Source organism: Prionailurus viverrinus, chromosome E2, assembly GCF_022837055.1.
Source record: "Prionailurus viverrinus isolate Anna chromosome E2, UM_Priviv_1.0, whole genome shotgun sequence".
Lineage (NCBI taxonomy): Eukaryota > Metazoa > Chordata > Mammalia > Carnivora > Felidae > Prionailurus > Prionailurus viverrinus.
This window is the reverse complement of record NC_062575.1, coordinates 17,851,655-17,879,653: the sequence shown is the minus strand read 5'-3', so window position 1 is coordinate 17,879,653 and position 27,999 is coordinate 17,851,655. Positions and strand designations below refer to the sequence as shown.

The window sequence follows — 27,999 nt, the reverse complement described above, 5'->3', positions numbered from 1 at the left end:
CAAGCTCTCTGTGTCAGCATGGAGTCTGCTTCAGATCCTGTTTCCCTCTCTCTCTGTCCCTCCCCTGCTCACGCTCTCTCCTTCTTTCAAAAATAAATAAATATTAAAAGTTTAAAATGTATGCTTTATGCATGTAGGCAGATGCAGAAGAGAGAGGAAAGAAGACTGGGATAATCATGCCCAAGCCCTGGTTCCAACTCTTCCGTAGTTCACTCATTTCACCTCTCTAGTGAATATTAATCTAATGGAGTTTCCTGTTAATAATAGTGCTACATTATCCCATTTGATCTTAACAATAGTACTGTGTTATTAATAAAATAGAAATGATTAGTTTCACTTTTTGTATAATAGGAGAGGGATGAGACTGTTCAGGTTAGGAAATGAACAAAGAAATAGGAGATAATCTGATTTTTTTGGTTGTTCATTGTTTTGAGCTGGTGTCTACTGCAGAATATAGGAAAGATTTTATTTTTATCAATTTTAACATAATAGCAGATATACTTCTTAAATTGTATAGCTTATAATTAGGGTATTGACGTATAGGCACTTAATTATCTTAAATTTATGTACAGTCAGTCTTATGCTTTCTGTCCCATAGAAGATGGTTTCTTTTTTTTCTTTTATAATAGTTCACTGAGATATAATTTGCACACCTTGCATTTGAGCCTTTTAATGTGTACAATTTTTTATCATATTCAAAGTTGTACAACCATCACCATTATCTAATTTTAGAACATTTTTATTGCTACCTCAAAAAGAAACCCTGGGGTGCTGGGGTAGCTCAGTTGGTTAAGTGTCTGACTTCAGCTCAGGTCATGATCTCACAGTTCGTGAGTTCAAGCCCCATGTCGGGCTCTGGGCTGACAGCTCAGAGCCTGGAGCCTGTTTCAGATTCTGTGTCTCCTTCTCGCTGTGCCCCTCCCCAGCTTGTGCTCTATCTCTCGGTCTCACTCTCAAAAATAAATAATCATTAAAAAAAGAAAGAAAGAAAGAAAGAAAGAAATCCTGTAACTCTTAGCAGTCACTCTCTATTCTATTACCCCAGACCCTGGTAACCACTGTTCTATTTTCTGTCTCTATGGATTTGCCTATTCTGTACATTTCATGTAAATGGGATCATACACTGTGTGGTCTTTTTATCTGGCTTCTTTCACTTAGCATAATGTTTTCAAGATCCACTGATACTGTAGCATATATCAGGCACTTTGGCTAAATGGTATTCCATTGTTTGGATATACCACAATTTGTTTATCCATTCATCCACTCATGGACATTTGGGTTGTTTCCAACTTTTGGTTGTGAATAACGCTACTATGAAGATACGTGTACAGGTTTTGTGTGGGCATGTGGTTTCAGTTCTCTTGAGTATAGACTTTGGAATAGAATTGCTGGATCATATGGTGGACAGTTTTCTTGTTTAACATTTCTTTGAAATTCATTTATGACTAATAGAAGACAAGTTTTTTAAAAAGTAAAAAACCATTTCTCTGTACTTCTACTCCCTGTTTTAACATCAGTTTTCTGAAAATATTGAAGGGAACTGAATTCTTTGTTTTAATTTTATCATCATTTTACCTCTGTTTTCAATAATTTTATTTGACTTATTTTTGAAAGCAAAATATGATTTACTACCAAAATATTTGTATTCATTGGATTGGTCAGCAAATTTTGGCAGGCAGTAAAATTGTTCAGATGGGCTTTTTTTTTTTTTTTTTTTTTAACAGTTGTGCTTATTGGGGCTACAATTTACTTCATAGAAACAGTACTGTATTCTAACAGAATACTGCCTGATTGACATTCTGTCATCATTTATTCAATATAAATGCATTGTGCCTCAATCCTGGCTATTTGTTAGTCTTCTGTGGTACACTTAGGATTAAAAAAAAAAAAAAAAAAAAAAAAAAAGCCGCTTAGTTAGAATCTCCAAAGTTGGATCTTAGCAATGTTTTGAGAAGACTTCATAGCTAATTTTTTTAAGCTTATTTATTTTGAGAGAAAGAGAGCATGGGGGGCAGGGTGCAGAGAGAGAGAGAGAGAGAGAGAGAGAGAGAGAGAGAGAGAGAATCCCAAGCAGGCTCTGCACTGCCCGCTCAAACCCACGAACTGTGAGATCATAAGCCAAGCTGAAATCAAGAGTCAGATGCTTAGCCAACTGAGCCACCTGGGTGCCCCAAAACTTCATAGCTAATTTAAGGGATAGTTACAACATGCCCAACTCTGGAAATAAAGACATGATAGCTTAAGGAGCTTACTCTAACAAGCTAGAGGGAAAAACAGACAAGTCAATGTCCTATTACAAAATGATATAAAGACTATAGCAGGGGTGCTTGGGTGGCTCATTCAGTTAAGCATCCAACTCTTGATTTCAGCTCAGGTAATGATCTCTCAGTGGGGAGATCTAGCCTGCTTGAGATTCTCTGTCTCCTTCTGCCCCTTCTCCTGTGCACGCATGTGCTCTCTCTCTGTTTAAAAAAAAAAAAAGAAAAAAAAGCAACAATAGATGCATCAGTAGGGTACAATGGAAACATTAGGAAAGAAGAACATCTTATTTGGAGATGGTAATATTTGTGCAGTATCTAGAAGGACAAATAGAAGTAAGCCAGGGCAGGACAGGGTTTAGATGAAGATTATCCTCGTCAGAAGGAACAGTGAATATAAATCTACTCCATGAAAGTGTATGCTTCTTTTAGGGGAATTAAAAAGAGTTTGATATGATTGGAATAAAAAGATACTATGAAGAAGTAGTAAGATTTGAAGCTAGTAGAGCTAGGCAAGATCTCTTTTGTAAAGATTTGTGTGTTGAGCTAAAGAATTTGAATTTTAACCTGACCACCTTAGGAAGCCTGAGGCTTGCACTTCGGCTTTGGAGTGGGATATGAGGGAAGAGGAAAAGTAAACATATAGGTAATACACAGTGAAACAAAGGACCCCAAAATTCTTTTTATTTAAAAAATTAAAAATAAGAATGTTGATTATGGGTTTTTGGTTTATGTTTATTTCCATGAATATAACCTTTTTGGTAGGTTTGAGCAATTGGAGTAGAAAGAGAGGTGAAGAGGAAATAGGTTAGTATGAAGGGTTAGAATTGGAATGGGAGGTAGAAGGAAACAGGAAAATAAGAGGGAGGTAAAAAAGAAAGAGGGGCCAAAGGTGATAGAGGTGGAAGGGAGGAGAGGAAACAGACACTTCATCTTCCATCTAGAAACACTCAGTGGAAAGAAAGGCTATTGCCAGAATTCATGTGCTTTGTGACGTTGAAAAAGAAGTCCTACTTCTATTTGTTAGTTTAACAATGACCATTGGCTCCATTGTCGGTTTTTGTTTGTTTTTAAGGGGATGGAAGAATTATCCCCTTTTATATTCTTGATGTATTTCTATTTCTGCAGACAATACAGTCATACATTTTTTATTTGATGATACTAGATCAATCTAAGAGTATCAGCTTGCATACTTTTTTAGTATCCACCCCAAATACTAATTTTTTAAATACAGCAAAATAAGAAGAAATAGCTTTCTTTGCTATAATGTATATTGGATTTTATCTTACTATGATTATTGTATTAAATCTGACTGAATTTAACATGTTTCTATCTCCCTTGTTTCTGTGTATCGCACAACTTTAAGAAAAGGATAATATCATTGAGTAAAGTTTCCACTCTTCAGAGACATTATCAAAAAGCTTTAATTCTTTTGGCACTTTGAAATACTTGCTTTGTTATTTTTCAGTATTCAGATATTCATTTTTTTTACCTTTATTTATTTATTTTAATGTTTATTCATTTTTTGAGAGAGAGAGAGAGAGACAGTGTGAGCGGGGTAGGGGCAGGGAGAGAGAGAGACAGAGAATCCAAAGCAGGCTCCAGGCTCTGAGCTATCAGCACAGAGCCCAGTGTGGGGCCCGTACTCACAAACTATGAGATCATGACCTGAGCTGAAGTCGGCTGCTTAACCAACTGAGCCACCCAGGTGCCCTTTTTCAGCTTTATATTTGAGGCTACTATTTGAAAAGCATCTAGAAGCACATTGTTTTTATAATATCAGAAAAGTGGCTGCTTTTTTTGTGTTATAATTTTTTAAGCAGTGTGATCACTTTGAAGAACTGGTTTACTAATTACTTAAAGATAGGGGCGCCTGGGTGGCGCAGTCGGTTAAACGTCCGACTTCAGCCAGGTCACGATCTCGCGGTCCGTGAGTTCGAGCCCCGCGTCGGGCTCTGGGCTGATGGCTCGGAGCCTGGAGCCTGTTTCCGATTCTGTGTCTCCCTCTCTCTCTGCCCCTCCCCCGTTCATGCTCTGTCTCTCTCTGTCCCCAATAAATAAATAAACGTTGGGGAAAAAAAAGATAAAAATAAAATAGTTAATGCTTAAATAATACTGACTTTACTTCTGTTTAATATAATGTCTGGGCTGTTGAGTAACCATTAAACTTTTTAATAGAAAAGACCTTTTAAGGTCAAAAGTTAAATTATCTTGAACAGTAACAGACTAGTTCTTTGTATAATGTAAATACAAGTATGTAGAAGATATATACACGTTGTACCTTCAGAGGAGTCTCATTTGGCCATCTTATGACCTTAATACATAAAAGGAAAAAATGAGATAGGAAAAAAAAGTTTTGATAAGCATCACTGAAATGGAATTTCCACATAGTATTTGAAAATGGGGTGAAAGGTTATAGACTTTCCATTCATTTTGTTAATACATTGTGTTCATATAATTTTGCACCTCTTGTTTTCTACTCAAAGTAATATTTAGTATTTTTTTAATGTCCTTTCAAAACAAATATCTAGTTCCAGTGTTACTCTAAAAAGCTATAAATTAAGGGCACCTGAGTGACTCAGTTGGTTAAGCATCTGACTTTGGCTCAGGTCATGATCTCATGGTTTGTGGGTTTGAGCTCCGCATTGGGCTCTGTGCTGACGGCTCATAGCCTGGAGTCTGCTTCGGATTCTGTGTCTCCCTCTCTGCCCTTCCCTTGCTTGTGCTCTGTCTCTCTCTTTCTCAAAAATAAATAAACATTAAAAAGCTATAAATTAGTTAATTCTTCATTTAAAGGGGGTATATGATTGCCAACACGTGACCAATAACCATTTCCATTGTCCTCATGCATTAACCCTGTGTGTTCTAACCAATGTATATGGATATACATTCGCAATTTCTTTTAAACTCTTAGACATTCCTGAAAATGTCATTTGCCATTTAAATATTTTAAAAGGCTAGGATACTTACTAGCTTGTATCAATAAGTGAGGCTAAATGATGTTGCAGTAACAAACTCAGTGGCATTCAACAGTAGTCCTACTTCTCCCTCACTTTGTGATAATACTGACTGTGGTTTGGAAGTGGATCCATTTTCTTCATTGTCGGATCCAGGCTGAAGAAGCTGCCCTTATCTGGAACTTTGCCATTTTTGTAGTAGAAGAAAAAAGGAAATGGTGGAACCATGTGAGGTTCTTATAAAGGTTTTCCTTGGAACTGGCACATTATTTCAGGTCACATTTCATTATACAAACAAGGCACATGGCCAGTTCTGATGAGAGTGGAGCAAGAATTACAGCCTTTCCACGAGGAAGGACCTAGGGAAAGAGGAACAGTGAATATTTTGACATTAAATATTTCCCACATTGTATTCTTATAAGGATAAAATTAACTATTTAATATAGAAGTGTCTAAGAAAAAAGCTTTTCCTAAAGTTTAGTGGAATATCTTATTTAGAAGGTGGTGAGTTGTATAAGCCATATTTAAATTTACCTTTGCAGTGCATATGTTGTGAGGGTTTACTAAAATGCCACATAGTATAATCTGTGTCCAAGTGCTTAACCTCCTGGGGAGCAGTTCTTTTGAGTACTTAAAAGGTATTTGTTTGCATACACTAGCATCCCAGAAAACCAGTAGAAAACCAGTCCTTAGGTATCAGTAAGGAAGAATGTTTCTGGAGTCTAACATAAGGGGGAAACTGGATACTATATTCACTTCTTGGATATTTATTTATAGTATATATTGAATATTAATTTTGTTCATTTAACTTTAATCCATTATTTCCCAGATTTACTGGACCTTGAAACCTGTTTTGCTAAGCAATACCTATAAAATTCTCACAGAAAGCCTGGCATGAGGAAGTTGTTAGGCTAATTATAATTAATTCGTTAGATCTGGTCCCTCTCAGTACTTTCCAACTTATTTGTGTTATATTTAAAAAAAATTTTTTTAATGTTTACTTATTTTTTAAAAACATTTTTTAATGTTATTTTTGACAGACAGGGAGAGAGTGAATGAGTGAGGGAGGGGCAAAGAGAGAGGGAGACACAGAATCCGAAGCAGGCTCCAGGCTCTGAGCTGTCAGCACAGAGCCCGACGTGAGGCTCGAACTCAGGAACAGTGAGATCATGACCTGAGCTTAAAGTCAGGTGCTTAACTGACTGAGTCTACCAGGAGCCCCTGTTTACTTATTTTTGGGAGAGAGAGACAGAGCACGAGTGAGGGAGAAGGAGAGAGAGAGAAAGGGAGACACAAAATCTGAATCAGGCTCCAGGCTCTGAGCTGTCAGCATGGAGCCCCATGTGGGCCTCGAACCCATGAAGGGTGACATCATGACCTGAACTGAAGTCAGCCGCTTAACTGGCTAAGCCACCCAAGGCGCCCCTCAACTTCTTTGTTAATTTTAGCAGTGGTTAGTTAGTTAAATTTAAAAATTTAAAAACAAGTGCATTTTATTTCTTAAGCTCAGGTTATCCTAATTCAGGGACATCCCCTGGTAGAAAAAACTATTCTAAATTGGATTCAGTCTGTTTTTAGGTGTTCTTCTGGTATGAAGCCTCTTGAGTCCTGGGTGTAGATACTTAAAGAAACCGTCAGTACCACTCAGAGGCACACATTGCCTCAGAAATCTTGTACTATAATGGCAAAGCATAGCTGACATTTTTGAGGTTAGGGTTGTGGGACAAGGTTGTTTTTAAGTAGAATTTTTAAAAAATATTAAGACAAAAAAATGCCTGAGCTCACATTTTAAAACTTTATTATTCACACAATGAGAAAACAAAGATGACATGTAATAAAACCTAATCTTAGACATTAATCCATCCCTACAAAATCTTTTAAGAGTTATTAAAAATTAATAGGACTTTCCTGGGTTTTTTTTTCTCTGTTAGGGTGAAAGTTAAGTTGCACAGTCCAGGAAGTCAAACTCAGGGGTCAACAAAGAGAACTTCTTTAGGACTGGATAATTGAGTTGATTTTAGAAAAGAAATAAGTGTTGGTGGTTCTTTTTATGGAACGCTTATGTGTACCCACAGCTCAGCCAGCAGGAGTGCCAGAAATCTTAAAGAAAAGCTTGCATAGCTGTTCAGTGAAAGGAGAGGAAGAAGTATTTTTAATCGGCAAGAACTTTCTGAAAGGAACTAAAGTTATTTTCCAAGAAAATATTTCTGGTAAGTAGGCATAGTACTGGTACTGAGATTGTTGCATGTTATACTTTGTTATAAAGGTATAGTTACAAAGTAAAAAAAGTTTCAAAATTTTAGTAAATTACTGTTTTTATTTCAATCAGATGAAAACTCTTGGAAGTCAGAAGCTGAAATTGACATGGAATTATTTCATCAGGTATAATTTAAGCCTTTCTATAGTTTGTTTTTATTTTGTTTTGTTTTTAGTTTGTTTACTCTCTGAGAAATTCAGTTTTGTTCTGAAATTTTCCTGAATCAACAGATTAAATTTCTTCTTTATGTGGTTTCATATAAATCATTTCATTTTCTTTCTTGAGTTTCTTTAATTGAAGTAGAATTATTCCACAGTTCTCTATTTTTAAAAATTAGGAGCATTGGTAAATTATCATTTTTAATAAATGAGACATTTCTTTTATAAGATTTGTTTGCTCTGAGGATTTGGATTATCCTAACCTACTATTTGATTAAATCAAAGGGAAACTTACTTGTTGAGTACCTGAAGTGTTTTGTTTGTCAGTTACTTTTTTTGCAGAGGTACTGTTTTTTTATACTTCTGTTAAAGAGTCTGTATTTGTAGGACCTCATCATGTGTATTATTCTCAAAATGACAAGGAAAAAGAGCTTAAAAACAAGGATAAAAAAACTGACTTGAGAATTAGGATGTAGAACAAATGGTATCAAACTTAAAGAAATTGGTACTAGCAAAGAAGAGAAGGATAAATTATGAACCAATCAGATAGAAGACATATGCAGAAGAGTAGCACATACAGGTGTATATCACAGGGAGAGAACAGCAAAGCAGAAACAAACTAATGTGTTAAATACCTAAAGCCTAAAATTTACCATTAAATACTAATTGCAGTCAAAGCACATGAAAGCAAGCAGAGAGCTGAAAGAGGCAAAAATTAGAGATGAACCATTTTATCAAAAACGTTTATAATTTCTTTTTAGTTTTTAAATTTATTTCTTTCTATTTTTTAAAAAGTAAAATTTAAAATGTATATCTGTTATAACATATTGCCATATTCAAAGCTAAGGGCACAATATTCCCTAAGGCTGCCCTTACTTCAGATACCAGCCACAAGTTCAGGGGTCTCCTGACCACTCTCGTTTTTTTAACAAATGACTTCAAATTTAGGGGTTCCCACTCCCCACTCAGATTTGCTAGAATAACTCACAGAAATCGGGATGCACTATATTTAATTTCAGTTTTATTACAGCAAAAGGACACAAATCAGAACCAGCCAAAGGGAAATATTCGTAGAGCTTGGTATGGGAAGGTCCCAAAGACAAAGCTTTTGTTGCCCTCAGGGAAACCTTACTTACACTCTCAGGACATCCATGTGTGACAATATGCAGAGTATTATCAATTAGGAGGTTTACCCAAGCCATAAGTCCCCTTCATAAATCACATTGTTCTGTACTGACTGTTCAATAGTCAGAGCCCCCAGTCAGAGATAACTTCTATCAGACGGGAAATTCTAGGGTCTTCAAGATCACCAAAAACTAGACCTTAGTCTTAGTAAAGTATATGGTATCATATAAAGTGGGGGGTTTTATATACCTAGACAAATGCTTTGTAGAAAGTTTTCCTCTAGTTTATGCTACCACATGCTGTCAAAAAGAGATAGTAGGGCTTAACAGTCATTCCTTTGTCGCATATACCATCGGGCAATCTTTCTTTTTTTTTTTAATGTTATTGAATGTTAAGTTTATTTATAAACTTCTAAATAATAAATGCTAATTTATTAAAATTTATTAAAATAATGTTTTATTTTGTTTTGTTTTGTTTTTTGAGAGAAAGAGAGATCCTGAGTGGGAGAGGGACAGAAAGACTGGAGACAGAGGATCTGAAACAGGCTCCATGCTGACAGCAGAGAGCCTGATGCAGAGCTCAAACTCATGAATCATGAGATCATGACCTGAGCAGATGTTAGCATCTTAACTGACTGATCCACCCAGGCACCCCTGGGCAATCTCTGTCTTTTTTTTTTTTTTTTTTTTTTTAAAGGATGTCATGACTTTTATTTATTTATTTTATTTTTCATTTCTTTCTTTCTTTTTTTTTTTTTTTTTGGTTTTTTTTTTTTTTTGTTTTTTGAGGTTCCGGTTTCTTTTTTTTTTAATTTAACTTTATTTTTTATTTTGTAAAATTTACATCCAAATTGGTTAGTGTATAGTGAAGCAATGATTTCAATAGATTCCTTAATTCCCCTTACCCATTTAGCCCATCACCCCTCCCATAACCCCTCCAGCAACCCTCAGTTTGTTCTCCATATTTATGAGTCTGTTTTGTTTTGTCCCCCTCCCTGTTTTTATATTATTTTTGTTTCCCTTCCCTTATGTTCATCTGTTTTGTCTCTTAAAGTCCTCATATGAGTGAAATCATATGATTTTTGTCTTTTCTCTGACTAATTTCACTTAGCATAATACCCTCCAGTTCCATTCACAGAGTTGCAAATGGCAAGATTTCATTCTTTTCGATTGCCGAGTAATACTCCACTGTATATATGTATACCACATTTTCTTTATCCATTCATCCATCGATGGACATTTGGGCTCTTTCCATACTTTGGCTATTGTTGATAGTGCTGCTATAAACCTGGGGGTGCATGTGTCCCTTCGAAACAGCACACCTGTATCCCTTGGATAAATGCCTAGTAGTACAATTGCTGGGTCGTAGGCTAGTTCTATTTTTAGTTTTTTGAGAAACCTCCATACTGTTTTCCAGAGTGGCTGCACCAGCTTGCATTCCCACCAGCAAGGCAAAAGAGATCCTCTTTCTCCGCATCCTCGCCAACATCTGTGGTTGCCTGAGTTGTTAATGTTAGCCATTCTGACAGATGTGAAGCAGTATCTCATTGTGGTTTTGCTTTGTATTTCCCTGATGATGAGTGATGTTGAGCATTTTTTCATGTGTCGGTTGACCATCTGGATGTCTTCTTTGGAGAAGTGTCTATTCATGTCTTTTGCCCATTTCTTCACTGGATTATTTGTTTTTTGGGTGTTGAGTTTGATAAGTTCTTTGTAGATTTTGGATACTGACCCTTTCTCTGATATGTCATTTGCAAATATCTTCTCACATTGTGTCAGTTGGCTTTCAGTTTTGCTGATATTTATTTTAATGTTTAGTTATTTTTGAGAGAGAGAGAGAGAGAGAGAGAGAGAGAGAGAGAAAGAGAGGGAGACACAGAATCTGAAGCAAGCTCCAGGCCCTGAGCTGTCAGCACAGAGCCCAACGCTGGGCTCGAACTCACAAACCATGAGATCATGACGTGAGCCAAAGTTGGACACTTAACTGACTGAGCCACCCAGGCGCCCCTGGGCAATCTCTGTTGTAACTGCAGTTCTAGCACTTGCTTTGTCATTAACCATCTATGTTACCTAAATAAGAGAAGAAAACACTTTTGTGCCCCAGTTTTCTAGTCTATAAAATTTTACTAGATGGGGGCACCTGGGTGGCTTAGTTGTTAAATATCTGACTTCAGCTCGGGTCATGAACTCAGTTCGAGGCCCACATTGGGTAAGCTCAGGCCCCGCTTCAGGTAAACATGAGCCCTGCTTCAGGTGAGCCCTGCTTCTCTCTCTCCCTCTCTGTCTCTCTCTCTCTCTCTCTCTCTTTGCCCCTCACTCACTTGCACCCCCTCTGTCTCAAAACAATTTTTTTTACTAGATTATTTGAGGTTCCTTCTAACATTTTATGATTTCTTATACAAGTTATTAGATCAGACCATTCCCACTCTCCATGAACCAACAGTGGCTTCCTCTTGAGGACTTCTAGAAGTTGGGGGCAATGTAATATGACTCTTCTGTGTTACTCATAATATTAAGCACTTAACAGATACTCATGAAAAACTTGTTAGTTTATTTACTTTGAAGAAAGAGGACTCTAGGGTCTGTGGTTCCTTTTTCTTCCTGAGGGCACTTCAAACCCTGATTTCAACCAGGTTTTTGCATACCTATAGTTTTGGTCCTGACTGAAGGTTTATTTATCCATGCAGTACTTCTGTGTGTGCCATAAACATGTTTTGGGTTTTGATGAGTTGGTTAGATTAATGTAAACTCCCTTGCTAGTAATATGCTTGTGTTTCTTTGTTTCTTTCTTTGTTTGTTTGTTTCTTTCTTTCTTTCTTTTTCTTTTCTTCCTCCCTCCCTCCCTTCCTTTCTTTCTATCTATCTGTCTATCACCTTATCCTGTGATGCAGCTTTTTGGATAAGAAAATTAGTTCTGGAGACGGAGAAACTCACCCTATAAATTACACAAAATATTAATAAGATGTCCCCAAACAAATTATAGTCTTAACTTGCTGTCTCATATAGAACTAAATATTAAGAAGTCTTTGTTCCTCCTCCTCCTCCTCCTTGTCCTCCCTCTTCCTCCTCCTCCTCTTCTTTGTCTACCTCCCCCTCTCCCCCTTCCTTTCTTCTCCATTCTTTCCTTTATCCTTTTTTCCTTCCTTCCTTCTTTACCTTTGAGGCATGGGGTAGCTAATATTCTTAAAACACTTTTTTGCAGGGTAGTTAATGCCAGCTACCATAGATTAAAGAAGAGTAATCATAAAAATAAGACATGGTGGAATGAAAAGGAGTTAATGTCCTTATTTGGTGGCTATATCTAGAGGTCCTGGGGTTTTTGCAAGCAAGTATGTATAACAAACTAAAACATAATATGATTTTCCATTAATTCTGTGGTTCTTCTCTTCATTTTTAAGTTTATCTTTTTCAGAGAACTTTCTCTCTCTCTTTTTTTTTTTTTCTTTTTTTTCTTAAGGGACTCTCTGGGAAGTGTTTTAGAATGGGACTCACAGTGGAGATATAAAGAATTGATCCAACAGATTATATTAAAATTAAAAAAAATTAACATTTAGGAGTGCTTGGCTGACTCAGTGGTGCATGTGACTCTTGATCTAGGGATTGTGGTTTTGAGCCCCACATGTAGAAATTACTTAAAAAAAATAAAATCTATTTAAAATATTAAACATTTAGAGGGAAGGATACTCAAACAGCAACAGAAAAGAAATTGTGGTCCATACAGAAATATCAGGCCTCTACAGAAAAGCTAAAAGGACCTCCACAATATTAAAAATTGATGAAAAGATAGTATAGTAGAAAAGACCACTTAAAGGTAACCTTGCTGGGGTGCCTGGGTTGCTCAGTTGGTTAAGCATCTGACTCTTGGTTTAGCTCAGGTCATGATCTTGCAGTTTGTGAGTTTAAGCCCTGTGTAGGGCGCTGCACTAAGAGTGCAGAGCCTTCTTGGGATTCTCTCTCTGCCCCTACTGTGCGTTCTCATGCTCTTTCTCAAAATAAAAAAATAAACTTAAAAAATTTTTTTTTTTTAATTTTTTTTTTTCAACGTTTATTTATTTTTGGGACAGAGAGAGACAGAGCATGAACAGGGGAGGGGCAGAGAGAGAGGGAGACACAGAATCGGAAACAGGCTCCAGGCTCTGAGCCATCAGCCCAGAGCCCGACGTGGGGCTCGAACTCACGGACCGCGAGATCGTGACCTGGCTGAAGTCGGACGCTTAACCGACTGCGCCACCCAGGCGCCCCTAAAAATATTTTAAAAATAAAGACAACTTTGCAAATTACAATTATGAGTAATTGTAATGACTATTCATTTGCAATCCCCAAATCAACTCCTCAGATATTAAACTTTTTTATTATTTAAAAATTCAGATTAATGAAATCTGGGAAAACAGTTCTTTGTTTAATATTTGGCTCTTCTATTCAAAGCCATAATAGGTATGCAGGGTCATTTTATTTATTACCATTTTAACAATTCCAGATGAATTCTGTAGGAATTGCCCATTAAATATATATAAAAGATATATATCTTAAAAATCAATCTGTAATAGATCTCATACATATATATAGATATACATATAGTCTTTTTTTTCTCTATATATGTGCATTTACATATAGTGTTAAAGATAAGTTTGTTTTGAAAACAAACTCGATTGAGTGTCTGTCTGACTTCGGTTCACGTCATGATCTCACAGTTGTGAGTTTGAGCCCCACATCGGGCTCTGTGCTGACAGCTCGGAGCCTGGAGCCTGCTTTGGATTCTGTGTCTCCCTGTGTCTCTCTGCCCTGCCCCTGCTTGCACTCTGTCTCTCTCTCTCTCAAAAATAAGTAAATGTAAAAAAAAATTTTTAGGTTGCCATAGTAGATATAGTTGATATGACTTGATGTAATAATAGTTGAGCAATTCACCATTAACAGTGCACAAGGGATTTTTCCAAGGCTTTACAAAAGGAATAATCATAATGCTCTAGATTCTTTTTTTTTTTAATTTTTGTTTTAACGTTTATTTATTTTTGAGACAGAGAGAGACAGAGCATGAACGGGGGAGGGGCAGAGAGAGAGGGAGACACAGAATCGGAAATAGGCTCCAGGCTCTGAGCCATCAGCCCAGAGCCCGACACGGGGCTCGATCTCACGGACTGTGAGATCGTGACCTGAGCTGAAGTCGGACGCCTAACCGACTGAGCCACCCAGGCGCCCCTCATTTGGTTTTTTAAAGATTCCATTTTTAAAAAAAATTTTTAATGTTTGTTTTTGAGAGAGATCGAGCACAAGTGGGAGAGGGGCAGAGAGAGAGGGAGACACAGAATCCAAAGCAGGGTCCAGAATCTGAGCTGTCAGCACAGTGTCTGATGCAGGGCCCAAACTCATGAACCGTGAGATCATGACCTGAACCAAAGTCAGACACTTAACCAACTGAGCCACCCAAGCCCTCTAGTTTTTTAAAGATTTCAAATTAAGTTTAAGTATGCTCTCCAAAGCAAGTGTAATAAAAGTTTTTAAATACAAACGAGGAGGACACCTCACAAGAACATCTATTCAGCCATTTCTTTAACTGTAGGTAGTTTGTGACATAGTTACAGTGTTTAAACAAAAGAGTAAAATTAAGAGTGGATGGAATTTTAAAACTGTTTCTTAGAAATTGGATCATTGCAGGTACATTTCTTGATGACCTCATGTGCACTGAATCTGTGCTCTCAGATTTTTGTCCCTCAGTATCTGTGGACATACACACATGTATACATGTTGTTTTTTTTTTTTCACCTGGCTTAAAAATGTGTTTTTGTTTTGTTTTGTTTTTGAGATGGCTAACTGGGCTTAAGAAGCCTAACTGCCATAAATCAGAAGCTGATTTGACTATTTCATAGTGTCTTTTTTTTTTTTTTTAATTTTTTTTTTCCAACGTTTATTTATTTTTGGGACAGAGAGAGACAGAGCATGAACGGGGGAGGGGCAGAGAGAGAGGGAGACACAGAATCGGAAACAGGCTCCAGGCTCCGAGCCATCAGCCCAGAGCCCGACGCAGGGCTCGAACTCACCGACCGCGAGATCGTGACCTGAGCTGAAGTCGGACGCTTAACTGACTGCGCCACCCAGGCGCCCCAATTTCATAGTATCTTAAGATAGCTTAGAAACAAAGTAAGTGCTCAGAAATTGAAACCTTGACCTTGAGGGCGCCTGGGTGGCGCAGTCGGTTAAGCGTCCGACTTCAGCTCAGGTCACGATCTCGCGGTCCGTGAGTTCGAGCCCTGCGTCAGGCTCTGGGCTGATGGTTCGGAGCCCGGAGCCTGTTTCCGATTCTGTGTCTCCCTCTCTCTCTGCCCCTCCCCCGTTCATGCTCTGTCTCTCTCTGTCCCAAAAATAAATAAACGTTGGAAAAATAAATAAATAAATAAATAAATAAATAAATAAATAAAATCTTTAAAAAAAAAAAAAAAGAAGAAACCTTGACCTTGATCCCACGTCATTTGATCTATTCAACTGAATCAACCAACTATAGTCTAGCTAAATAACATATGTCATCAAACCCACATCACCTTCAGTTGTCAGTATTGGCCTCCTGCATATCACATCCTAGTAGAAAAACATAATCATTACCCCTTAATATTCCTTCCCAGTTCTGTAATATACTGGGGAAGAAGGGCATAAGTCAGATATGGTTCATGGTTATCTTCCAAGAAGATGCAGTCCCCTTGAATGAGTGCTGGTGAAGCATTTATGAACTTTTTTCTTATAAGGATGCTTCTGCCACTATTCTGACAAAAAATAACTTTGATTTGCTCTATTTGACTTTAAATGAAAATTAACATGGTTAGGAAGTAGTGTAAATTGCATTGTAAAGTACATTTCACAATTATTGTTGTCCAAAACATATACCTAACATTGTGCTTGGTGGACATATTTTTCCCTTAAAATTATATTCATTCTTTTATTCAACAAATATATTTGCATGTATTTTGCATAAGATACTTAACAGTGGATATAGAATGAAAAAGAAAACATCCTAGGTTATTATGGAGCTTACATTCTTGTGATTGGAGAGAGACAAAAAACAAGCAAATAACTACAGTAATTTCAAGTGGTGCTAAATGCTGTTTTAGAAATAAACAAGATTATGTGACCAGGTTGGGAAGGGTGCTACTTTAGATAGGATGGTCACAGAAGACTTCTCTGTGGAGGTAACATTTGAATAAGACCTGACAATGGATAAGGAACTAGACATTTGAAGAGGTGAAGGAAGAATATTCCAGTGGGAGAGACCAGCAAGTTGTAAAGCCTCTGAGGTAAAAAAATGAATTTAGTATGTTAAAAGAATGGACTAAGAAGGTCAGTGTAGCCAGAGTGTAACAAGCTGGGGAAGAATGGAAAAGAGATACAGTTGACAGGAAAAGCACCTTGTAAGCCACTGTAAAACATTAAAGGCAATTTTAAGATTAATGTCCCGATGCCTGTGAATCTGAGCTTTAAAATACATTTTTTTCCCTAGTCAGACTCTTTACACTTTGCTGCTAAAAGGAAATCTACTTAATTATAATTTTTATTTCAAAATTTTAATTTAAATATTGCTTCTTTTTGACTCTTGTTATTTCCTTTAAATTTAGAATCATCTTATTGTGAAGGTTCCCCCATATCATGACCAACATATAACTTTGCCAGTATCCGTGGGAATATATGTAGTGACCAATGCTGGAAGATCTCATGATGTTCAGCCATTCACTTACACTCCAGACCCAGGTATGTCAAAATAAAGAATTCTGATCTAAAACCAATAATTAATTTCTAGTTCTTTGGAAGCAATTGAAGTCCAGCCAAGCAAAATGAAAAAGTTGTATGCTAAGATGAGTTGATACTAAGGGCATTATTTCCTAAGAAGATAGCCACCAAATACTGCTTTTGCTCTTACATCTAGGGTGTCATTTTGCCTTGTGCTGTCCTGGTTAAAGAAAAGCTAGGAATGCTCTCAAGTCCTACTCTTCAAAATTATATCATACAAATTACTCCTTAGTAATAAGTGCCATTCATTAAGGACCTTTTATGTGCAGAAAGGTCAAAGTGACAACTTTGGGTAACTGCTAATAGTTTAGTCTCAGTCTGGCTTATAGGATGCATTTCGGGAGAAGTGAGAGATAGGCTTGGATTGATAAATGATAAAATCACGAATAGAGTTATATGCCTGTAACATTTTCTAATTTGTGTAGTCAAAAATATCAAAGACTGCTGGTTAATAAGCATTTTAAATATAATTTTAAGAACTTAGGTAAAATAGTTGCTTTAGAAACCAGAGCAATAAAAGCAATTGAAATCCTAAAAGGTTAGAAGATCTCTGGGTAAGAAGTGTCTTAAGAATTTTTTTTCAATGGTTATTTAGTTTTGAGAGAGAGAGCAGGGGAGGGGCAGAAGGAGAGGGGGACACAGGATCAGAAGCGGGTCTGCACTGACAGCAGACCAGTGCGCTGTGAACTGTGAGATCTCATGAACTGTGATATCATGACCTGAGCCAAAGTTGGACTCTTAACCAACTGAGCCACTCACATGCCCCTCTTAGGAATTTTTTGCCTACATTGATTTAGTTGCCTGAAGAAGAGAAGCCTTTTCCTAGCAAAAGTAGGGAGAACAGTTTGGAAAGTTTAATTTGCTAATTAAAATTCTTCACATGTTCCATTGACCTAGGCTTGATTTCTGCCACGTTTACCATTGCTTCAGTTCGTTCCAGTCTCAGGCATACGTCAGAATTAGCAGTTCTTCCATGTTTAAAAGTTTATTGTTTATGTTATTCCCAAATACTTCAGGATTCAGTGAGGTACAAAGTGAATAAAGGTGGTGGGGAAAGAAAGCCCTGGCAAGAAAAAGTAATGGAAACAGTAGCTAGGGCAGAGTTGTAACTAGTCTTGATAATACTTTCTCTCACTTAATGTGTCTCCCTTTTAAAAAATATGTCTAGATTTCACAGCATTGCTTATTATGCACCAGCCTGCTACAAAAGTATGCCACAGTATATATAACATTAATGAAGTTAATAGTTGTGTTAGAATAAAAGATCAGCAGTAAAATTTTCAGACAGAAAAAGGCAAAGTTTAGAAATAATATATTGGTTTCAACAAAAACAGGAAAGAGAAGATACTCAGACCACATATTTAATTGTTCTCTTTCTAGGAAGGTCTCAAAAATCCAAGAAAGTTTTATTTAAAAATAATGGTAGTTAACACATTTTACTAAATGCTAATTACTAAATAGTGGCATTTAATATTTTATGTGAAGAGGAGCTTACCCATGCAGCAAAAGCTGGCATAATTGATACAGAACGTTCTTCCTAATGAACTTGTGTGTCATTTGTGTGGGAAGGGAAGAAAGAAGTGTATGTATGTGGTCAGGGTAGCCTGAAAGATTTTGCAGTCCTGAGGTTTTGTTGTCATTTGTTTGTTTTTATTGATTACTGATGAAGAACATCAGGACTTTAAAGTGCTTAGAGTCAGCACTAAGAATCTTCATTTCTTAGTGATAAATGCTGATTACTAGAAATTTCCCAGGGCACCTGGGTGGCTTAGTGGATTAAGCATCCGACTCTTGATTTTGGCTCAGGTCATGATCTCACGGTTCAGGAATTCGAGCCCCGCATCAGGCTCTGTGCTGACAGCACAGAGGCTGCTTAGGATTCTTGCTCTCTCCCTCTTTCTGCCCCTCCCCTGTTGACATCCTCTCTCTCTCTCTCTCAAAAATAAATAAACTTAAAAAAAAGAAAGAAATTTCCCTTTGATAGATTACCAGATAAAACAGCTTTTAAGTCCTCTGCCTTATAGCCTATACTAATTGACTATCTTTGGCCACATTTAGGCAATCATTAACATATGTTTATTCTTTTAAGTTTTTCTCTTCATATTTTATATTCTGTAGATAGCATTCACTCTCAGAAACTCTTAATTGAGTAAATAAGTAGTATGCAAACTTTGTAATAAGATGTAATGCTTCAGTTTCTGCCTTTATGATATAGCTAATCAAAGAATCTTCCCATAATTTCACTTTTTTGTATTTTATAAAATGTGATAATCTTTTCAGGTTTATGTGAGAGAGAATATGATTTCAGGAAAGCTTGGTTATAGAAAATTTGCACTACCTCATTATGATCATCCAGTTGCTGTTGTGATTCATCTGAGGACTATGGTTAAATATTTGAATATTCAGTGGTGTATAATTATAAGAGGAAAAACTAGGCCTACCCTAATATTCACAAGTCAGAGTAGAAATGGCGACTATTATACTATTTGTCTAAATATTTAAAAGTTATAAATAAACTGGCTAATTAAATATATCCTATTCTCCTAATTTGACCAAGATACTTTCATGTCAACCTGGAAGGCCAGATTTAGGATTACCATAATGCCTTGGGAGTTCCAAGCTGGATGTGGCAACAAGAGGAAAGAGAATACCCAGCCTGTCAACCGCCTTTCCCTTTCCTAGCTCCATGCTATACCTAGAGGGCCTTAATGCACCAACCAGTGCTTCCAAGCTTTATCCATTCCGTAGGTCTAAGACTCCACACATAGTCTAGAATAGTTTTGCAGAAAAAGTGGATATCATGGGTACTTGGTACAAGGTCTAAAAGTAGGATTGGACAAGGGCTCAAGTGAACATAAACTGGCTTTGCACACTCTTTCAGACACAAGCCCTTCTAAAGCCCTCTGAATCTATTACTGCTAAAAAGGGGCATTGCACGTGCATGTTCTCAAACATTTAGATACTTTGCAGGGTCATAAAACCTTTGTTTTATTGCCAGTTAGTCACCAAAGCTTTTACTTCAGTCTATTATGACACATAAATCACATTAGGTTAATTTTGTAGTGACTCAGCAGTGGTGATTTCTGTACTAAATGAAGGACATAACATTTGTTCATCGTTTTGTTACTCTAACAAGAAATGACTAAAACTTAATTTTAAAAGAAGACATTTAAGAGGCACCTGGGTGGCCCAGTCGGTTAAGCATCTAACTCTTGATTTTGGCTCAGGTATGATCTCATAGTTCGTGAGGTCAAGCCCCACATCAGGCTACACACTGTGCAGAGCCCGCTTGGGATTCTCTGCCCCTCCCCTGATCATGTTCTGTCTCTCTCTCTCTCTCTCTTTCTCTCTCTCTCTCAAAATAAAATTAAATAAAAATTAAAAAAAATAAAAATAGAAATTTAAGGGGTACCTGGCCAGCTCAGTCGGTAGAGCATGCAACTCTTGATCTCAGGGGTTATGAGTTTGAGCCCCACCTTGTGTGTGGAGCCTACTTAAAATTTAAATAATAAAAAATAAAAATAAATAAAAGTAGAAATTTAAAGTGGTTTCAAAGATTATTTTCTATTTTAAAATCTGTAATTGTTAGAATTAATGTTACGCTTTAAAACTATCTAGAAGTAGGGGCATCTGGGTGACTCAGTCAGTTAAACATCGGACTTCAGCTCAGATGATGGTCTTGCAGTTTGTGAGTTCAAGCCCCTCGTTGGGCTCTGTGCTGACAGCTCAGAGCCTGGAGCCCACTTCAGATTCTGTGTCTCCCTCTCTCTCTCTACCCCCTCCACCACTTGCACTCTGTCTCTCTCTGTCTCTCTCTCTCTCTCTCTCTCTCTCTCTCTCTCTCAAAAATAGATAAACATTTAAAAAATTTTTTTTAATGTCTAGAGGGACATCTGGCTGACTGTTGGAAGAGCATGCAACTCTTGATCTCAGGGTTGTGAGTTCAAGCCCCATGTTGGGTGTAGAGATTACTTAAAAATATAAAATCTAAAAAACTAAAAAATTAAAACAAAATCTTTAAAAATAAATACTTAAAACTGTCTATGGATTTCTTTTCCATTCAACTCCCTGTATATCATTTGTTGGACCTTCTGTGTAGCACAATAAATTATTTAAGTTCATTCTTAGATGTGTACATTTTGTCTCTAGCTCTTTATAGTATCTTTATAAGTATCATTTCACATTGTCATGTCAAAAATAAGAAATTGTGGGGTGCCTGGGTGGCTCAGTCAGTTAAGCAACTGACTCTTGGTTTCTACTCAGGTCATGCTCTCATGGTCATGCTCTCATGGTTTGTGAGTTCGAGCCCCACATTGGGCTTTGCACTGTCAGTGCATCCTCCTTTGGATTCTCTCTCTGCCCCTCCTGCATGTTTTTGCACTTTCTCTTTCTCTCTCAAAATAGGTAAATAAACTTTAAAAAAATAAATTGTAAATAAGGTGACTCAATTCCCATTCTAAATGAATAGGGGATATAAAATAAATACATAGAAATATATAAATTAAAAATTTTAATAAAATTATTGTATAATCATTTTAAGTGAGATCCTGGAATTTATGCAACTTTATCATTTCAGAACTGAACTCTGTTCTTAGGCCCATTAAATTTAAAGTTGCCAGGGCATCTGGGTGGCTCAATTGATTGAGTGTCTGTCTGACTTCGGTTCAGGTCATGATCTCACAGTTGTGAGTTTGAGCCCCACATCGGGCTCTGTGCTGACAGCTCGGAGCCTGGAGCCTGCTTTGGATTCTGTGTCTCCCTGTGTCTCTCTGCCCTGCCCTTGCTTGCACTCTGTCTCTCTCTCTCTCAAAAATAAATAAACGTAAAAAAAAATTTTTAGGTTGCCATAGTAGATATAGTTGATATGACTTGATGTAATAATAGTTGAGCAATTCACCATTAACAGTGCACAAGGGATTTTTCCAAGGCTTTACAAAAGGAATAATCATAATGCTCTAGATTCTTTTTTTTTTTTAATTTTTGTTTTAACGTTTATTTATTTTTGAGACAGAGAGAGACAGAGCATGAACGGGGGAGGGGCAGAGAGAGAGGGAGACACAGAATCGGAAACAGGCTCCAGGCTCTGAGCCATCAGCCCAGAGCCCGACACGGGGCTCGATCTCACGGACTGTGAGATCGTGACCTGAGCTGAAGTCGGACGCTTAACTGACTGAACCACCCAGGCGCCCCTCTAGATTCTTTATGTTCATTACAGGTTTTTAAAAATTTAGTTCAATTAATTGACTAATGTTTCTCAATCGATATATTTTTTTAACAAATCATTTAGGTGGATGAATGGTGAATTTTTTTTATGCTAGTGTTACAGTATATTTGATCAGTTTAAAAAGTTTCATATCTTTGAAAAAAAATTTTTTTTTAAAGTTTCATATCAGTCTTCTCATCAGTTATCCTTAATATGAATACTGTTACAAGAAGGATTTTTTAAAGTTACCGTTGCTTTTGTTTTGATAAGTGAGCATGTGCTGCTGCCCACTTGGTTGGTGAATTTTAGAGCATAGATTGATGGTTCTAAAAACTCCTCTCTGCCTGGATTTTCTGCTAAACAAATGATTTAATAATGTCTTGTGGGAAATATTCTGATGAAAGAATTTTAAGATACACATCTTTTTATGTACAAATTCAAATAAATACATCAATCTTTTTGTTTTGTTTTGCTTTAATAGCAGCAGCTGGTGCTTTGAATGTCAATGTGAAGAAAGAAATATCTAGTCCTTCAAGACCTTGCTCTTTTGAAGAGGCCATGAAAGGTACCAAGTTGATTCTTTTCAAAAATTATAAATAGGTTATCCTATATGTTTTCTCTAGCAAATCTGACTATTTGGTTTTCTCTCACATACTTGGGACACTTAGCAGGGTATCTTCCATATCCCAAAATAAATATTTGTTTAACTTCACTGAATGCTTGTTTCCCAACTTGATATTTCCCTTAAGTCACCATATGAACAAACTTTTTTTAAACATGTTGGAGTAGAGGAGACTTTTGTTTTTCATTCCTCAGTGTTAAAAATATTAAAAGTATAAAATACAGTAATGTATGTAAAATAGAGTTTATAAAGCTTCTTGCTACCAAGATTAGTACTTGACATTGAAATTTTGAAACTGAAGACACCAAAATTTGAACTATTTTGAAAAATTTTATTTATTTTTTATTTTTTTTTAACGTTTTTATTTATTTTTGAGACAGAGAGAGACACAGCATGAACAGGGGAGGGGCAGAGAGAGAGGGAAACACAGAATCGGAAGCATGCTCCAGGCTCTGAGCCATCAGCCCAGAGCCCGACGTGGGGCTCGAACTCGCAGACCGCGAGATTGTGACCCGAGCTGAAGTCCGACGCTTAACCGACTGAGCCACCCAGGCACCCCTATTTTGAAAAATTTTAACATCTTTAAAAGTTTCTTGGGGCACCTGGGTGGCTCAGTCGGTTGGGCATCTGACTTCAGCTCAGGTCACAATCTCACAGTCAGTGAGTTCGAGTCCCGCATCGGGCTCTGTGCTGACAGCTCAGAGCCTGGAGCCTACTTCAGATTCTGTGTCTCCCTCTCTCTCTGCTCCTTCCCCACTCGTGCTCTGTCTGTGTCTCTCAAAAATGAATAAACAGGGGCGCCTGGGTGGCGCAGTCGGTTAAGCGTCCGACTTCAGCCAGGTCACGATCTCACGGTCCGTGAGTTCGAGCCCCGCATCGGGCTCTGGGCTGATGGCTCAGAGCCTGGAGCCTGTTTCCGATTCTGTGTCTCCCTCTCTCTCTGCCCCTCCCCCGTTCATGCTCTGTCTCTCTCTGTCCCAAAAATAAATAAACGTTGAAAAAAAAAATTAAAAAAAAAAAAAAGAAAAAAGAAAAAAAAATGAATAAACATTAAATTTTTTTTAAGTTTTTTTAGTTACTCTTTCTTCTGACATCTTTATTCACTCTTTGCCAATCCCAAGAGACAATGAAGATATCTTCAAGATGTTATAATGTGGTAGAGTAGATTTTTTTTCTTTCTGTCTGTCTAGTTTTTATTCCCCCATCTTGCAGGCTTTATTCCACACCCAACCTTTAATACCTCAGGTGGCTGACACATGGTGGTGGAGCCAGAATCGAGTAGATATTTTTCTTAATAGACTTCTAACACAAGTAGATACTCAGTGATGATGCTTTTTTGCCATTATGTATGAACAGGTCAATTATATAATGGCCATTGATTTATTCTTCTAATTCTAGCCTTTATTTGCACTTTTCTGCCTTGGAATTCATGTGAGTTAAATCAAATAAAATTTTAAAATTAAAAATACTTAATCAAATACAGTGGGGTTTTTTTTATATTGTCAGTATAATTCAGCATTCATATACATATAGCATGTTCAGTATGCCTGTCATTTTAATTTCTGACCATGAACACTTTCAGAGTAGGTTAGTGAGGAATAATGCAGGAGTAAGTAATCTGCCAAGGTTATCTGATTCAACTACAAGATTTACAAAACTGTATAATGGCTAATAATAGCTAACATTTATTGAACGTATATTAAGTACTCAGCAAAATGCCATGCTCTTTACTGACACTATTTCCAAACTCTCTGAGGTAGGTAATTTATTATTCTCATTTCACAGAGGAGTAAACCAAGGTTCCAGAGAAATTAAATAATTTGCCCAAGGTCACTTAGCTAGTGTTAACAAAGGAGGGGTGCCTGGGTAGCTCAGTCCGTCAAGCAACCAACTCTTGATCTCGGCTCAGGTCATGATCTCACAGTTCGTGGGATCAAGCCCTGCATGGATGGCAAAGTTGGCAAAAAACAGACCACAGGAGCACCTGAGTGGCTCAGTCGGTTGAGCATCCGGCTTCAGCTCAGGTCATGACCTCACGATTTGTGAGTAGGAGCCTTATATCGGGCTGCCTGCTATCAACACAGAGCCGGCTTCTGATCCTCTATCCCTCTATCTCTCTGCACCTCCCCCTCTCACTCTCTCTCTCTCAAAAATAAATAAACATTTTTTTTAAAAAGGATTAGAAACAAACACACAGATACATGCTATTAATTTTTCACAATTCAGACCTTATTTTGACAGTTACAAGTGAAATGGTAAAAATTTTTTGAAGATAGAATATTAAATTGAATGCTAAACTTATCAATTTAATTTTTTCACTTGTCATTTTAAATAGAATATCATTATTTGGAGATTCGTGATCAATTTTAAAAATAGTAGCTTTCAGAACCAGGAATTTTTTTTGACATATGTCTTATTTTTATGATTTCTTGAAATCAGAGCTTTAGTATAATACCACAGTGCCATCTGAGAGATTTAATTAGGTATCATTTAATGAAGACTGAGCATTATAAATGACTTTTAAACTTGTGTGCTGGCAGGAATCTTACAAGTGACTTAAATAGACATCAATTACAATAAGATATAGAACTTGGGGCGCCTGGGTGGCTAAATCGATTAGATGTCTGACTTGATTTTGGCTCAGGTCATTATCTTGCAGTTCTTGGGTTCAAGTCCCGTGTGAGCCTCTGTGCTGACAGTGCAGAGCCTGCTTGGGATTCTGTCTCTCCCTGTCTGTCTGCCCCTTCCCTGCTCACTCACCTGTTCTCTCTCTCTCTCTCTTTCAAAACATAAATAAATAAACTTAAAAAAAATAAAAAAAAAACAAGATTTAGAACTTGATAACCTAAATATGATAGTTTTTGAAAGCTTTTGCTCTAAAGGAAATTTCTAATTCCTCGGAGAGGGCTCAGGCGAGAGTGGGTGGAGAGTAAAGAAGATAAGTGCACTGTGTCTATATCCTTTGCACAAAAACAATACAAATTAAGTAAGACAAAGTATATAGCATAAACTACTGTTAACAGTTTCTTGGGCATATTTCCAGAAAGTTTTCTGTATCCATAGGTACAGGTAGATGTGAGGAGATTCTCTAGATAGATCGCTCAAAGACTTTTACTGCAGGTTTAGGATTCAGGGATAAAGTATAGTTGAGCCTCGAATAACACAGGTTTGAACTGCACAGGTACACTTATGGAGATTTTTTTCAGTAGATATGGTGTATCTATTTTCCTTATGATTTTCTTAATAGCACTTTCTTTTCTCTAGCTTACTTTATTGTAAGAATATAGTATGTAACACATATAACATACAAAATATATTAATCAACTGTTTATTTTATGGGTTAGACTTCTGGTCAGCTGTAGGCTATCATTAGTTTTGATACAGTCAAAACTAATTATGTATTAGTTTTGATACAAAGTTTTGAGACAGTCAAAAGTTCTGTGCAGATTTTCAACTGTGTGGCAGTGTCAGTACCTCAACCCCCACATTGTTCAAGGATCAACTTGTATTGATGTGCATTCCCTCATGGTTTCAGCTCTGTAAGCAGTGGTTAATTGGATGAGTGTGAAAAATCGTTGAGAACATATACTTTTCTCTAACTGGTTTTAACTATGTGGAAAGGTTTTGAAGCTCGGAGGAGACATATCTCAATCTCATTTTACAGATGAATAAAACCAAGGCTTAGAGAAGTTAAGTAATTTGCTCAAGGTCACACAGCTAGTAACTGACATAGCTTGCAACTTAGATTTCCCCCAAAACTATTATTTCTTGCCCTCTAAATCTTAATTTATGTTTTAATCTAACATATTTGTACTTGATCTAAAGGCTGCTTGCTGACAACAAACTTTTAGTAAAGATTGTTCTGAGTTTCAACAACTGTCTGCAGGGATAGAAGAGAAGACTGTTTAAAAGTTGTTTGGCATAGGGGCCCCCGGATGGCTCAGTCTGTTAAGTGTCTGACTTCGGCTCAGGCCATGATCTCATGAGTTTGAGCCCTGCGTCAGTCTCAGAGCCTGGAGCATACTTCAGATTCTATGTCTCCCTCTCTCTCTGCCCCTCCCCTACTCACACTCTGTCTCTCTCCCTCAAAAAATTAATAAACATTAAAACATTTTTTAAAAAAGTTGTTTGGCATAAACTATCAATACTCATATTCTTCACAAATTCAAATTGATGTTTGGATGATGAAATGTGTTTATCTTCTCTTATGGATTTTCTGAATTGGCTTAAGAGTTCTCCCCTAACCCTTAGGCAATACAAAGACTTTACATGTTTGATGTTTTTTTCCTTTTTCACTAAAATATAATTTCTAGGCAGTAGGACTTTATCCATCTTTTTTTTTTTAAGTTTATTTTTTTGAGAGAGAGAGAAACCGAGCATGCAAGTGGACAAGGGGCAGAATGAGAGGGCAAGAGGGAGAATCTCAGGCAGGCCCCATGCTATTAGCCCAGAGGCCAGCATGGGGCTCAGTTCATTAACTGCAAGATTATGACCTGAGCCAAGATCAAGAGGGGGACACTTAACTGACTGAACCACCCAGGCGCCCTGGGCTTTATCCATCTTAATCATCATTGGAACCCAGAACAGTGCCTGAAACTTTGTAAAGGATTATAAATACATAATGTAGGAAAGAAAGGTAGAGTGACATCTCTCAACCCATTTAATATTGTTTACTGGTCCATTAAGATATAGTTACAGGTTCTGGGATACGATAGATAGTATAGACTCACTTTTCCCTGTTCCTCCCTTCTAAATCTACCAAATTATGTTGGAGATAATTGAACAGTCATAAAAACACTTTGAAAATAGAAAGAAAAAAGTGGACAGGCTAGGGACCTCAGAACTTGGAGACTGACCCTGAGTGAGTTTTCTGGGTTTTCTTTATATCTACCATTTATCTGAATTGGGCACCAGAGAAGTCTGTGACTCAAAACTGGCAACAGGTACAGACAGAATAAATCAACAAATAAGTATGAATAGGCTGCTCTGAAAGACCAGGAAAGGCCAAGCCTAGTAGAGGCTTAGTAGGATGACTCATACCTAGTGGCAGCAGCTGACCCACTAGCAAAATTAGGGGACCATCTAACCCCCCCACCCACATTTGTGGTAGCAACAGCAGAACTTGAGATGGTCAACCCACTCCATGCCCCACACCTGCCAAGTAGCAGTAGGCCACATATCCAGACAGTAGAACCGAGGAGGGCCAAAACACAGGCTTCACATAAGCCAGCTGAAGCAGGTCAGTCGGTCTGCAGAAGAGGGAACAACAGAACCCAGGGAGCCAACCCATCCCCTACCCCATACTAGGCCATAGCACACAGGCCCTGTGCTGCCTGTATTGGTGGTATCAGCAGGTCCTGTGTCTCCCTGTCCTTCCCCCAACAGCAGAGGAAGACCCAGGCCAAGTGTCTCCTAATCTTCCACCCAGTAATAGAAGGCAGTCCAATGGCAGAAAGTGAAACAGATCCAGGGTGTCCCAAACTTTCACCCAATGGCCGGGAACCCACCCTGACCTTGAAGTTTTTGACCTTCCAACCAGTGGCAGAAGTAGCCCACATAAGTGCTTCCCTATCTCCAGCAGCACCAGCAGGGATAGAATGGGAAGCCCATTAGTATCAGGAGACCAGAGAGCATACCAGGAGAACTCTTT

At 37.5% G+C, this 27,999-nt stretch overlaps 1 protein-coding gene across 6 annotated transcripts in view; it reads left to right on the top strand.

Moving 5' to 3' along the window:
- The window catches only part of NFAT5 (nuclear factor of activated T cells 5), a 115,156-nt gene that overhangs the window by 74,033 nt on the left and 13,124 nt on the right, over nucleotides 1-27,999 (top strand). For 4 of the 6 annotated variants that reach the window (XM_047834555.1, XM_047834553.1, XM_047834558.1 and 1 more), the window contains 4 exons: nucleotides 7,291-7,425; nucleotides 7,545-7,597; nucleotides 16,353-16,485; nucleotides 22,209-22,292. In XM_047834555.1, the coding sequence (XP_047690511.1) occupies nucleotides 7,291-7,425; nucleotides 7,545-7,597; nucleotides 16,353-16,485; nucleotides 22,209-22,292 (405 nt within the window). The remainder of the gene's footprint in view (nucleotides 1-7,290; nucleotides 7,426-7,544; nucleotides 7,598-16,352; nucleotides 16,486-22,208; nucleotides 22,293-27,999) is intronic. The other 2 variants (XM_047834556.1, XM_047834554.1) reach the window with 1 other exon arrangement.